Source organism: Atta cephalotes (genome assembly GCF_000143395.1).
Source record: "Atta cephalotes unplaced genomic scaffold scaffold00005, whole genome shotgun sequence".
Lineage (NCBI taxonomy): Eukaryota > Metazoa > Arthropoda > Insecta > Hymenoptera > Formicidae > Atta > Atta cephalotes.
In genome coordinates, this window is record NW_012130069.1 from 895,887 (window position 1) to 910,615 (window position 14,729).

Sequence of the window (14,729 nt, forward strand, 5' to 3'; positions counted from 1 at the left end):
GAAAAGAATTTATAGTGCGATTTGTGTTTTTCTAACTAAACCTTTTTCTCATGTTTTGTAGAACCAAAGAAGCGTCGCTTTCATCCTCTGCGCGGTCTCCGGAAGATCTTCCGGCGAAAGAGCCGCGGAGCCGCTGATGCGCGTTCCGTCTCCAATTCCGCTGATCGGGATGCCGAATTGGCGCGCATCCCACGGGAGGAGATCACGATGAGACATCCTGCGGGACGACCGGAAGAAGCCCGTAGTAGGAGTGCCAGCGAGCTCCTCACCGATTCCTGCGATCGAGAAAGGTAAGAAATCTCTCTATTTTATTGATCTTGGGAATAGTTTCTCTTAAAAATATACTTAAAATATAAGGATAGTTGATTCCACGCGAAAGTATCTTATTATATTTGACAAATTTTTAAATAAAATATTAAATACATATGCACAAACTCAAACTTGAATCAATATTAGATAACACAATTTTTGAGATTATTATTAAAGTATAATTATAATATAAATTATAAAATAATAATTATTAAAGTATCATTTAATAATAATCTTAAAAATTATTACGCAATATAGGTTGAAATTTTAAAATTATATACTTATTACAGATTTTAGAAAAACTCATTATGTACTCAAAACAAAAATTTATTTTTTTTTTAAGAATATTACAAAACTCGAAAGAAACGACTTTATATAAGTAAATTAAATTTGTTTTAATTCAATAGTCTTGAAGTATTAAACTTACTAGAATTTAGAATATATTTTGAATAAATTTAACTTGTGATGATGTAGATTTGCGGATATATAAATTTTTTTTAAATATTTTTAAATACTTGAAAACTATTATTTGAGTATGTATTTTTCTGTGTGTAGTGCTAGTTGTGCTAGCCATCGAAATATCAGTTACTGATAATAACTAATTACTTTTCGTTATATTTGCGAAAGAATGCCAATATGAAAGTTGTAGAACATCGTTGACTTTGTTCAAATTTAAAAATGTAACGATACTTCAAAGTAATCTCTTATTTCAAAAGCTTAAATTTAATTAAGATGTGAATAATATGGTAATTACATTGCCCATAGTATTGTAATTGCCATTATTTCTGGCAGAAGATCTTTCTTTAATTTCTTTTTATAATTCGTTCAAATATTTTATCTTATCTTTTTCAACTTTATTTTCTTCAAAAAATAATATTACTGGTAGCAAAAAAGTCGAGATAAGTCGAGTCTTTTTTAAACGGGTTATAAATAAAACTTGCGGATGTAAAGTAACTTTTATGCTTTTCGAAGCGTGAATCAAACCGTGAGTGTAATCGCATTCACCTCGTTATCAATTTACGATCCTTGACCTCGTTTTTTCACTTAACTTTTATTTTTGTCCTCGTAGTATCTCGTAGTAGCTTACCTCGTAGTAGCACGAAACTTGAGGGCGTTTTGCTCTGTATGATTTACGTAGGTCGATATGTAGCGTCGTATCATATAACAACGACGATTTGCTTTTGCTCGAGCGATACCGCCGTAGCACATCACAGAAAGGTCGCATAATTATCTGTCGTAATTGTTGACGTGTGTCATTCCTGGCAAATAACTCATCGCTTTAATTATGAATATTAATGGCATTGAATAAATCATGTTGAACGCTATTCGGATCGAATGTATGTGCTTTGTTCTTCGTAATGAATTTAGAAGAAATAATTTTGTCACAGAAGAACTAAGAAATAAGAATTTGTATATTTTTGCTGTATTATATTTTATTCGTATAATATTATTAAACATTGTAAATTAATTGTATATGTATTTTCTAGTACACGATTTATATATATTTTTTTGGATGCACACGTACACTTACACAAGTCTCTACTGTTTCTATTAAATTTAATTCGATTTAATAATATAACAAGGAATTTCTATTTTTACGTAAATGAGATAGAAGAAATCGAAGAAATTCGAAATAACTCGTAACTCCTGTAACATATTTTATTGAACGTCACGCTATCTCTTGCCCTTTTAGCGTATTCCTCCGACGAGGCGGGGTGGAAGATAGTTTCGTCAAATTACGAGGAGGCACCGGCAAATTGTCAGTGTCTCACGATAGCGTTTTCCCGGGAGAAGTTCCTCATACTCGGCCTCTCTCTTCGCTGGCCAGCCTGGCGACGCTCGAGGTCAGTATTTATTCTCGTATTCAGATGTCACAGATGTTCTGTAAAATGTTGGAGTTGCTTTTAGCGTATTTCTCAGGGGTCCGGTCACGAAGGACCGATAGATTATTTAAGTCCAAGCTTAAGACACACGGAAAGTTCTTTGGAAAAAGTACCAGTACAAGTATAAGATTTTCGAGCTCATGCAACATTAAAAATAGAAAAAAAGAAACATTTATTTCTTTAATTTTTAAATTTGTGATACGCTAATAGTAAATATAATATACGCGTTTGTACATCGATTTTTTTAAGCATCAATGAATTAATATTTAATAAGTATAATATAAAATATAATAAATATAAAATATAAAATATAATAATATATAAAATACAATGAAATAAAATAAAGTATAATATAAATATAATATATGTAAATTATATTTTCTTCGTGTTTAATAAGATTTATCAAACTTTGTAAAATTGAGAAAGGAAGAAATTAACATTTATTTTTTTAATTTCTAAATAAATTTTGCGATACTCTAATAATAGTTTAATCATTGATTTTATAATTTCTAGGAAAGATTAAAGCGATTATGAATGAATTGACTTTGATTAGTTTTTTGCGTTTTTAATAAGATTTTCTAAATTCATGCAAAATTAAAAGGAAAATTAAAATGGAAGGATAAAGCGTTTATTTTTTAAAATTTCTAAATAAATTTTGCGATGCACTAATAGTTTGTTCATCGATTTTATAATTGTTAGAAAAGATTAAAGCGAATAATTAAACACTAATGAAAAAATATTTAACGCTAGATTATTTCCTGCGCGTTTAAAATTAAAAAAGGAAATGTTATTTCCTATGTTAAATTTTTTTTAATTTTTAAATAAATTTTCGGTACACTAATAGTAAGCTTATCGATTTTATAAAAAGTCGATAAGCGAACTATTTTGTCGTAAAACATTAAAGCTATCTAATATTTAAGCGTTAATGTATTAATATTTAATGATAGATTATTTTTCGCGCGTTTTAAAGATTGATGCAACGTTCACGTAATCATTCTCGAAGTGGACGCTCGAGACTGAGGTTTTCCTTTTCACCGACCGATGAAACTCTCGGCGACACTCGAATTCCGTAAGAGCTCATTAATCGTGACGCAAGTACGCACGTACGTGTATTTGCTCATGTCGTTTACATATCCGCGAATTATATACGCGAACGCGCGGCGACTTCGCGAGTCGTGCTCGCCACTGCGTGAAGCGTGAAAAACAGCCGCAAAAAAAAAAGCAATCGGTGCTTCTCGTCTCATCTCGCGATCATCGAAAGATCGGCAGGTATTCTAAGCACGCGTGAATCGTGCTATACGCGATTACACGTGTCCGCGATCGGCTCGTGACTTGTCTTCCAATTCTCGCGAGGCAATCGCGTTACTTGAGTAAACCGATCGCCGTTACCGATGGGTTGCATAAAAATGACGATGCGCTGCACTGCGAGCGTAATTAACGAACAAGGCTGCTAATTAACCGGCATGTCGGACGGCTGACGTACTGCATTTCCTCGAACAAATGCGCGACTTACTTTTTCTTTCTCCCGTCGGCATCGTATGTATATACACCGTTACTTTCCTTCGTTATTCTTCCTTTCGCGCCATCGTAGATTATTATCTCCAGTTTTTTCGTTGCTTCCGATCATTTTACGTGCACTGCAGCACGTATCATTTACAACGAAAGTAGTAACAGTTATTTCAATCTCTGCAGACAAATTTTTAAAACCAGAAAAATGTAATTTAATTGTTTCAAAATTTTATTTTATTAAATTTAAATCCATAACTATTAAAACGAAAGGAAAAAGAAATGAATTAAAAATATGATTCTCATTCATTATTGTTTCTTTTTCTTTTGTCAGAAAATATGTTAGAATTTAAAAAATTAAACATAATATAATACATATAATGAGCCAGTATCTTTGGAAAAATTAAAATATTGGTATTGCGTTTATTGATTAGAAGAAATATTGTATTATTAATAGAATATTGCGCGCTTAATTTATGTCTACACATGAAAAGAATAGTTTTGTTGAAGTATTTAAAAATTTAGTTAGATACTGAAAATAATTTTGTTTTTGGTTCATAAAAATAATTATGTAAAATATTTAAATTGGTTGCTAGAATGTTAAAAGTTTTTGCAGCATTATCATTAACGCTTAGGAATGTTTCAAATATATTTTGTCTCTTCAAAAAAAATAACAGAATTAAAAAATATTTTCCGTATAAAAATAAATGTACATAATAAATATATTAAATAATTCAATGAAGTTATTTATTTATATTTAATAATACAATTTTATAGTTTAAATTAAAATTTTTTTTATATTTTATTTTAATTAATTTTTTAAAACATATTTTAAAAAATCTTGCTTATTGAAATAATTTTTTATTCAGGTTCTGTCAAACTTTTTGTATTGTTTTCAAATGCAATATAGAATTTTTTTCCTAATTTTTCATATTAAAAATACTTATAATACAGTTTTAAAACGTAATTATTCTACATAATTATTTTAATAATTCAATAATATTATTTTTAGATCTGTATATCTATCTAATTTTTTAATATTTTAACAAAATTATTCTTTTTTTCGTATATGTAATAATATTAATTCTATTATAAGCCACACACACACACACACACACGTGTATAATTTATAAAATGCACTTCCTTTCGAAATATATATGCTAGTAAACATCATATTTTATGCTTCGATTGGAGTGAGAGGGATAATTATAGTTTATCTATACATAGTTTATTTATATAATTTATCTATATATTCTTTTAATAATAAATGACATACATTAATTCGTTTCTGTGAGAATGTAGTATTTACAAAATGAAATTTACTTCCTGCTTTCGAAAATTTATATTCTAGTAAATTATATCATGTATTTCGATTAGAACAGCGATAATCACAGCTCAAGTATATCTCTTGACGGGTACAATTATCGAGATTTATAATTATTTGATGATTCGTGTCAGAATGCCATGCGAAATGTGGAACGATCCCTCTTTCCATCCTTTCTATTTTCAAGAGAAAAATGAGAAGCGCGTTCCGTCCTGATACTTGAGGAAAGTCACTAATAGTTTTCACATTTCGTGGAAAACCCAAAACCCACAAGGATTTGAGGTTTCACTTATACGCTATGTTTCATTCGTCTCTCTCTCTCTCTCTTTTTCCAGCGGAGGCAGGCCAGGAAGAGTAACGAGATCATCGAGCACAAGGAGTACAATCATCATCACGTCGCACAAAGACACCGGATATCCCTTCGGGTAAATTCGCGGAAGCTTTTAACATACTTATAAAGCTCGTAAATCGACGCGTTACAAGTCGCGATCGGCGTTCTTGGCGACAAACATTTCAAACGAAACGCATAATAATCTTTATCGTCGTATATTTTTCTGTCACAAATATCTTTCCACTTTTCGTTAAAACTTTTCGTCGCATTATGTACGCATGACGTATATACTGATACTGACAAGGCTAAAAGTCGCGTTTTGCAAAACGTAGTAAGAATATTTTATCTTCGTACAATGAATAAGAGTACAATTAGTAAGAGAGAAAAAGAAAGATGAAAAGTAAGAAGCCTGTACTTTCGAAAAAAATTAGATCTCTCCGTCAGATAAAGTTTCCGCAAATGACACACCGCATAATTATTGACCACCATTTATCATTGGTTCGCAGGTACTCGAGCAAATAAAAACAGTCATAGAAAACAGGAATCAGCTGGCTTCGGCGACCTCGCCAGATATGACGAGTATAGCGCACGTAAGTATATAGCGAACAAATTAATTTATAATTCGTCCAGTGTTCTGTTTTTTGTTTCTGCACTAGACTGTTCTAGAACTCTCTTTCTCTCTTTAAACAAATATCTAGCTTATTTTAAGTTCCAAAAGTGTACACTAGTTCAGTCACAAGCCATAGAAAACAAACCTCAGATCTCGAAAGCGATAAATTACAATTTTCTTTCGGATCGCTACTGATTTTGTAAACTCGATGCAGAACTTTTGTCTGATCCGTCGGCAAATCTTTCACTTAAAAAATTTTATCACATGCGTTTGCATTTGATAAATTTTGTAGATTGCTATCAAAATAAGTTCTACTAAATTACAAAATGATATTAAATTATTATTTACAAAATTACAAAATTGAGCATCTTATCGATTATTACGATAATGCAATGTAACTCGCGTTATTACCTAATCGCAATCACGTGTTCTCTTTTCATTTAGTGACATAAGTTGACACAAGCATCATTTTATTGGTGTGGAAAAAAGTTCATGGCGTTTTTGCCATTTAACGGGAAAAACGCCATGAACTTTTTCTATACTTAATATCTTTCTTGAAATTTAGTGAGTAATAAAAACAAAATGACACTTATCAATTTGTGTTACCAAATGGAAAGCACATAATTGAATTTCATGTCGCAAAGTTTAGTTTACAGGAAAAGAATGATTTGTTGAAGTACCTAAAAATTTACCTTATAGATGCAGATTTGAAAATAATTTTGTTGGATTACCAAAATAATTATATGATATAAATTTCAAGCATGATGATTAATATTGCAAAAAGTTTTGACATTCTGAAACTAATTTGAGCGTCCCACATAACTGATGTCCAATAAAATTATTTTCAAATTTGAATCTAGTTACATTTTTATATAATAATTTAACAAAACTATCCTTTCCGTATTTACATAGAAAGAACGATTTTGTTGAAATATCTAAAAATTCAGGTAGATCTGAAAATAATATGTTCGGCAGACAAAATTGATCAATGATTGATACGATTGATTTCTACATTTAGATTCAATGAAGAACTAAAAGCAAGCTTGTATTAAGGAATCACTGAGCGCTCACTGATCAATTTTCTCTGCTGAACGTAGCCAATTACGTAGGAAACTCAAGCATGATGAACAATGCTGTAAAAAGTTTTGACATTCTAGCAATTAACTTGAGCGTCTTACTTAATTATTTTGATAATCCGACAAATTATTTTTAAATCTACTTAAATTTTTAAATACTTCATCATTCTGTTCGTGTAATTTGTTCACTTTTGTGGCGAGAGGCGTTTTTCGAGGATCCGCACGCGCGTGGCCGAAGGAAAGCTGGGCCATCTTCTTAATAAAGACAGAAAGCAAGGAGGCGATTCAGTTCCTCTCCGCCGCGGCTAATTACTGCGCGTTTCACCTATTTTTTCCTAATACGTTACGCGGCGCGCATACATAAGTGACGTCACGTTTCGCTTTTGCGTTTCAGGCTGCCGGCGAGCGGTATCAGCAGGAAACCACTGAGGTGAGATAAAGTGCGCGACGAACGTTACTTTTTACTCTCGGCGTATCGTAAACGCGCGCTGACGGGTGTCGAGCAGTTTCGATTCGTGCAGCGGCCGTCCGGTATCGCTCGCGCGTCTCCGATATCGCGACTAAGACCGATCGCGGCAGCCTCGATTTTTTTTATGCCACGTATCCCGTCTTACGTACTCCTTATTTTCGTCATGATCCTTCGATCTCTTTTTTTTCGCGAAATAACATAAAGTCCAATCTACAATTGCGTAATATAATTATGTAAGTGATTGTAGTTGTAAGAATTGGCCAATCATAGTCAAATATGAGGAGACTGTGATTAGTCAATTCTTACAATAACTGCCACTTACAATTAATACGCTTTCTAAGGAATCAAGTTAAGATAAAATCAGAATGACTTTATTTTGACATCGTGAAAGTCAAAATGATAATTTCTTGTTATCTTACAAAATTTGATTTGATTGTTTATTGATGTTAAAACTCAAAATTAAGTCATTTTGATTTTGTATTGACTTTTATGTGTTTCTTGGGTAGTTGAAGAATAAGTTTGATGTGTTGAAATCTCGCGCACATATATTTAATTGTATACACGAGTGACAAGTGTGCGATCTTGGAAGATGAGCAGCGATACGGGACGTCCAAAATCTATGCGAAAGATGCTCAATAGGGTTCTTCTCTTGTCCTCAATCGTGTCAACTTTAAGGGCTAGGATAGGGGTAAGAGGAGACAGAGAGAGAGAGGAAGAATCCCATCTCCTCTCGTTACTCTGCGTTAATATAAACTTTCTCCATCGATCGCTCGAAGAAAAAAAATGCGATCTCGCCATCGCACCGAGGTGACAGCCTGTCATCGACTTTCCTTCCTTACGTCACACTCGGCTAAAGATATACATATTCAAGCCTATAATCTGCGATAGAGATTTATCATTATCTCGCCGGAAAATTCAATCGCGATGTCGTGATCATTTGAAAACGAAAAATCTCATCTTAAAACTTACGTCAGACTATCCGCGATTCGTAATTCGAAATAATTTGAATTTTATAATTTATTATATATTAATATGAAATTTGCAATTGATATATTCATCAAGGCTTAAAAGTATCATTTTTAATCTTTTTTTTTATACAATAGTTTAGCTTAATAATAAATTTTTTAATTTTATCTTCTATTTTTTGTTAGTCGCTAAATCTTATATTCTTAATTTTATTATTAATGATACTTATTTTCAAGTTTTATTATTATTTAGTTTTGTTATTAACAATTTTTATTTCTATTTATTGATATTATAATCTAATTTATGATGCGATATGATGACGTAATTTAAATGTATTATAATGTATATTTGATTTATACGTCTATTTTAATTTATTTTATTGTTAATTTTATTATTAATTAGATAGTAACACATTGCAGTATTAACTTTAACGGTTTTTTTTTGTTTTTTTTCTCTTGTGCAAAATTTTTTTACGACTTCAGATTATGAAAAAAAATGTCAGAAGCGAGAAAATACACAGCGAGATAAAACTTATATCTTATAAAATATGTTGATATGAAAATATTTCAATACATACAATAAATAGATTGTAAAATATATCAGACTTATAAAATATATCGGAAACTCTCTTTTTATTTAATTAATTAATATTATAAATAACCATATATTACATTATATATATCTGGAAATAAATTATGCATCATCCAAAACAAGCTAAATTATGTTCAGTTAGTTATAACAAACTGTCAAATTAATAATATATAGAAATAAATATGATTTAATTCCACTTCGAAAAAAGAAGATCATTTTCGATCATATATGATATAAGTCTATTCTATCAATTATATTGTTTCTATCATTCAATTATTGATTGAAAATTAATTTTATTCGAATATAATTTTTTTATTTGAATATAATTTAAGAGTTTTATTGTGTGTTTTCTCTCTCTCTCACTTCTGCACTGAAAAAATTTACTAAATTTACTAAATTTTAATACTTCTTTGAATAGTACTAAGTAAACATTAAAGTAAATAAATATTTACTGAATAAAAAAATCAAATTAATAAAAATTAATAAAAATCAAATTAATAAAAAATCAAATCAATTAATTTTGTCGGTTTTTTTATCAAATAGAGATATGTTTACAGTAAATATATACTTAGAACTATTCAAATGAATATTTATTAAAATTTAGTTTTTTTTTTCAATGTGTGTTACAATCTGTGATAGTAGTGATAAGTAATCTTTTCAAGAGTCTTAAATTTTATTTATGAAATCAAAGAGCGCGCCGCGCAAATGAACACAAATCGCACGTGATGCAATCTTTAACATATCGCGCTCCCGTAACGTCGAAGCAAATTAATCGGATTGTTCTTCATTTTTAGAATCGCTTTGCTATGTTCGAGAGACATGGGGAGAGAAGCAGCACAGAAGAGAACCAACCAGCGAAGGTGAGTACATGATCTTACAATCTTACATGAAGAATATATCATTTGTATACAGTGTCTACATCCTGTCGGTTTCGCCATTTCATCTCACCTGAGAAAAGAGAAAAACGTAACCTCCTGCATATGTTAATCGGACTGCCGTAAATCAACCGGCGAATTTCTGCAACAGGTGGCGAATGGCGAAAACGATAGAGAGAGTATATGATAGAGATAGCGAGAGAGAGATAGAAAAGTTAGCCCGTTAATCTCATCTCTCTCGTTATTAGATAACTATTTTGTATATATGCACTGCTAACGAATCGCGCGTGGAAATGACCGCGTTTATTAATTCTAAAATAGGTACAATTCCATGTACTGCATTATCGTCGTCACCTCGCGTGCGGGTGATATCGATGCACCGGGCTCGTAACGGGAATCTCCCGAGGTCGTCGCACGACCGAAAAAGTTACAACGCCTGCGGAACATCCCGGTATCTTTGTTCTGTTTATCCGAAATATCCAGGTTAAATATCCTGTTCTTCGTTTTATAATGACGTTTTATAATGACGTTATATTTCGAAAAAATAACGCGATGGATGGTTGTAATATTCAGCAAATAAGGACGTAGTATTAAGTAAAGACGGTGTATATTTATCGTAATTTTCGGAGCGTCAAAAGCGTGGTCTCTACGCCGTAATCGCAGCACAAAGATGTGGATGCACCAGCGAGAAACTGCTAACACAGGAAGCTCTTTGTGGTCTGCATGATGCGCTGAGGATGCGCTGATATTTCGTTCATTGTTCAGAATCCTGAACGATAAAGCATTTATTACATTGAAGTTCTCTTTAATATATTCTGTAACTATATTTCATGCGTTTTGTCATTGTTATTGTTTCTTCGAGATGAATTCGACGTTCGGTGACAATCTTCCGCATCGTTTTACAAACATTTAGCATCTTTAATTACGATTAACAAACAAAATATAAAAATATACAATTTTTTTGTAATATAAAAATACAATAATATATAATATATAATAAATATATAATAAATATAAAAATATATAATAACTTTCTAAAATACCCATAATATAAAAAATTAACATTATATATTCTAGACAATATTAATAATGTTAAAATTATTAATGTTAAAATAATAATATAATATATAAAGAGCACTATACTTAAGCATAGTATAAGTTATTAAAATACCCATATCTAAAATACCCATAATATAAAAAATTAACATTATATTCTAGACAATATTAATAATGTTAAAATTATTAACGTTAAAATAATAATATAATATACAAAGAGCACTATACTTAAGCATAGTATAAGTTATTACGCGAAAAGATCCTGTTTGATTTTAATTTTTTTCATTATTTATTCTTCTATTTATAAAGCTATCACTTTTTTCTTTATTTGTGTAATATGTTTAAAATAGTATTTAATATTAGAGACCACACTTTTTAATACTAGAATTAGATATTTTTAAATCTTGTAAAAAATAGAAACAAACCGCGTTTAGTTTTTATAAAATTCCAAATTCTTTATTTTTTTTTTCTGGTTGACACAGATATAAAATTTGGCTATTAGCCTCTCACTCTCACCTTAAGTGGAACAATTGACTTGGAACAATGTAGGAATGAGCGTTGAAGATGCATCATTATCAGATTACATGAAATTTCCAATACTTATGGTAGGAGAACTTATACTTCACACAATATTAAGCAGAATGCATTACTTTGGGCTTTTAATAAATTCAGCGATTCAAATGCAAAAGTTATTCTTAAATGGAATTGCTGCAATTCTGGATTTGGACTTAGTGAGACAAATAGAAACCTGAAGCTGATGGAGACTGGTATGTAACTATTAAGGTCAAAGAATAACTTGTTGATGTAATTCAAAGTTACTTTAGAAGAAAATAAAACTGCAATAGTAGCCATTGCGATCAAGGTAAATTTTTGGCTGACGAATCATCATATAAGGGACAATTGTTGGGTACGTTAAGAATATTCTCGAGAAGTTCTATGGAAACCAAGTAACTGATCAAGTTATATCAGCAGCCTACAGTCTAGGACATTTTACTAGCACTCTAGAAATACTTAGCATTACAGGAATACCTGATATAAGAAATACTAAGCCAATAACAAAAGTGGAAGGTTCCAGTCTAGTATTCTCACAGAATTTTAAACTCAGATTCCAATCTATGCCTGCAGGTATACATATGCTTGATATTGCGTATAAATCAGCTGAAATACTCGTGAAAAGTTTATATGGACAGTACTGTCCAAATGTGAAGAACTTCGTAATTTTATCAGAATTGAGAAAGACTGTAATGAAAAATCCGGCAAAATATCATATAGAGTCTTTTGCTTGACTGGAGCAGCTAAGGTAAACTATGTCAATACATGGAAAATTATTTTGATAGATTAGTAGGTACATTTACAATATACGAAAACTCCACACTGGCAAAATCTCCATATATATTGTAATCAATAAGAAAGTTAAATCTGCATTGTAAGGATTACAATGCAGATTTTAAGCAACTGTTAATTATGATTCAACAAATTCAAGCATCGATTAGGGGCACAATTATTAAAACAGAAATTAGGCAAGTATCTGCGTTCCCTAAGCAGTCATTAAGGACTCTCCAAGCTGCATTCTAGAAATAAAACATTTATTTTATTTTTTTATAATCATCTTTTTTAATTATTGTTATTCAAAACTATTTCACAAGACTGCATAAAATATATAAAAATAACAAAATATAAGCTCAGAAAATAATAAAATATAATACCATAATTGTACATATATTTCACATAAATATATTATTAGTTTCTAAGTAACTTTATATTTGTAATTACATATATTTGATTATAATTCACTTTTATTTTTAATTCTAATTTTGAAGATTGATCTTAACAAGCTTATCAACTTTAAGTTACAATTTTGATATTGATTTTGATTCAGCATAATACTGATAATTATTTTAAAATAAAGTAAGGTGTTAATTTATTTTATTTTAATACTTTGTTAAATATAATGATTATGTAAGTATAGTGAAACATTGGACTCGTATTATTCTCAACATCCTCAGAATAATTAAAGAAATAATATGAATAAAAATCACTTACTATTAAATATTTTTTTATAAAATTTTAACATTTTATTAATATTGCCTAGGATAACAATTTTTTTATATCGTCGTGGTTTTTAAATATTATAGTTAATCGTAATTGATTGTTTAGAGATGCGAAAGATTATCACTAATGTCGAAGAAATATGATGATGACAAAATGTATATAATAGATGATATTAATATAAGTACTTAAATATTAATAGTAATAGATTGATACACTAATTCATATAATAGTATACATATAATACAGAAATGTTGCAGTTCAAATTAACTTTACTAAATGTATCAACATTAAATTTTAATGTTGGTACATTTAATAAAGTTAATTTGAACCTTCAACACTCCTGCATTAATTCTAGTATGATCTATTATTATTATTATTTAATATTAGTAATAATTAATCGTATTAGTATTTCTATATTTTAATTATTAATAACGATGTTATATAATAATTTGCTATTATCGATTATTGTTATTATTTTATCATTACACAATTCTCTCCGAAACAATACTCTCTAAAGTGTCGGGGCAAAGCAGATTCATTTTTTATTCGACTTTCGAAGAATGGAAAATGACAAAGCGCGAACAAGAAGGGGATAGGAGAAGAGTTATTCTGAGGGATCTCCGAGTTTGTCACCGTGTCTAATAAGAGATATTTTTGGATCGTGACACATTTACGGATGTTTCGACGCGAAAGCGAGCGTTCTGCGAAATGCAAGACAATGAAGATGGGAGATGGAGCAGAAGCGAGAACGCAAAGTCGAACACGTTTCGTGTCCCTTTTACAGTATTCTCTTCGTTGTTTTAACTTCTCTCTCGCGCTACTATTATTTCCGTCTACTCGGCGATGAATCTCCGTTTGTAGCTATTATTGCGAGTTTCATGATGGACGACGCCGTTCACAACAATACCCTCAGCCCGATACGAGTCGAGCCGCTTCGCAAAATCATGTTCTTTGTCGTTGCCACTGACTCAGTTTTCGAGCTATTAAAATACACGTTTGTACTGTATTACAGTCTCGTCGTTACAATAGTATTGTCATTACTGGAAAGTCGATGGGCTTTACATTGAAAGGGAAACTGATTCTAGTGACCAATTAAAACGTTATCAAAGCGTCATTATTTATGGTAATTGGAATCTATCGAGTTGAATAACAATTTTAAGCGCAGAGTCTTTTTACGGAAATAACGTCTGTTTTAACAAATATCAATTAACGCTCATTTTTTAATAAGATTGAAGAACACAAAATAAACACAATAGCGCGAAAACACCGCTATATTATTTCGACTTAGGACTTGAAAGAGTGTACACAGAAAAAAGTATTTTGCATTTATATTAAAACCAATTCTTGTTAAAATTTTTATATGGAATTTTTTATAACTGAGTGTTAATCTAACATTATGTTATTTGAACATTTAGTGTTAAATTGATATTCAACTTGAGCTCACATTCTAATCTACCGATGTAGATTAACTATCTCTTCGGTTAATTTATCTTTTTTTAATTCTTAGAACTAGAATTACTAGAAGAAGATAAAAATTAATTTAAACCGTGATTAAAGTTACTCTATATTGGTAGAAAAGGCTATTAATATTAAAATAACAATTTATGAATAAGTGACCAATTAAATTTTTATTAAATTGTTTCAATTGTGAACAATTGAAGTACATAGCATATGGCACACA

General features: G+C 30.4%; 1 protein-coding gene across 1 annotated transcript in view; it reads left to right on the top strand.

Annotated features, from left to right (window-relative positions):
- The window catches only part of LOC105626247, a 51,674-nt gene that overhangs the window by 5,861 nt on the left and 31,084 nt on the right, over positions 1-14,729 (top strand). Inside the window, exons 2-7 of the mRNA XM_012207551.1 lie at positions 62-290; positions 2,003-2,153; positions 5,358-5,447; positions 5,860-5,943; positions 7,434-7,469; positions 9,860-9,925. Of these exons, the coding sequence (XP_012062941.1) occupies positions 62-290; positions 2,003-2,153; positions 5,358-5,447; positions 5,860-5,943; positions 7,434-7,469; positions 9,860-9,925 (656 nt within the window). The remainder of the gene's footprint in view (positions 1-61; positions 291-2,002; positions 2,154-5,357; positions 5,448-5,859; positions 5,944-7,433; positions 7,470-9,859; positions 9,926-14,729) is intronic.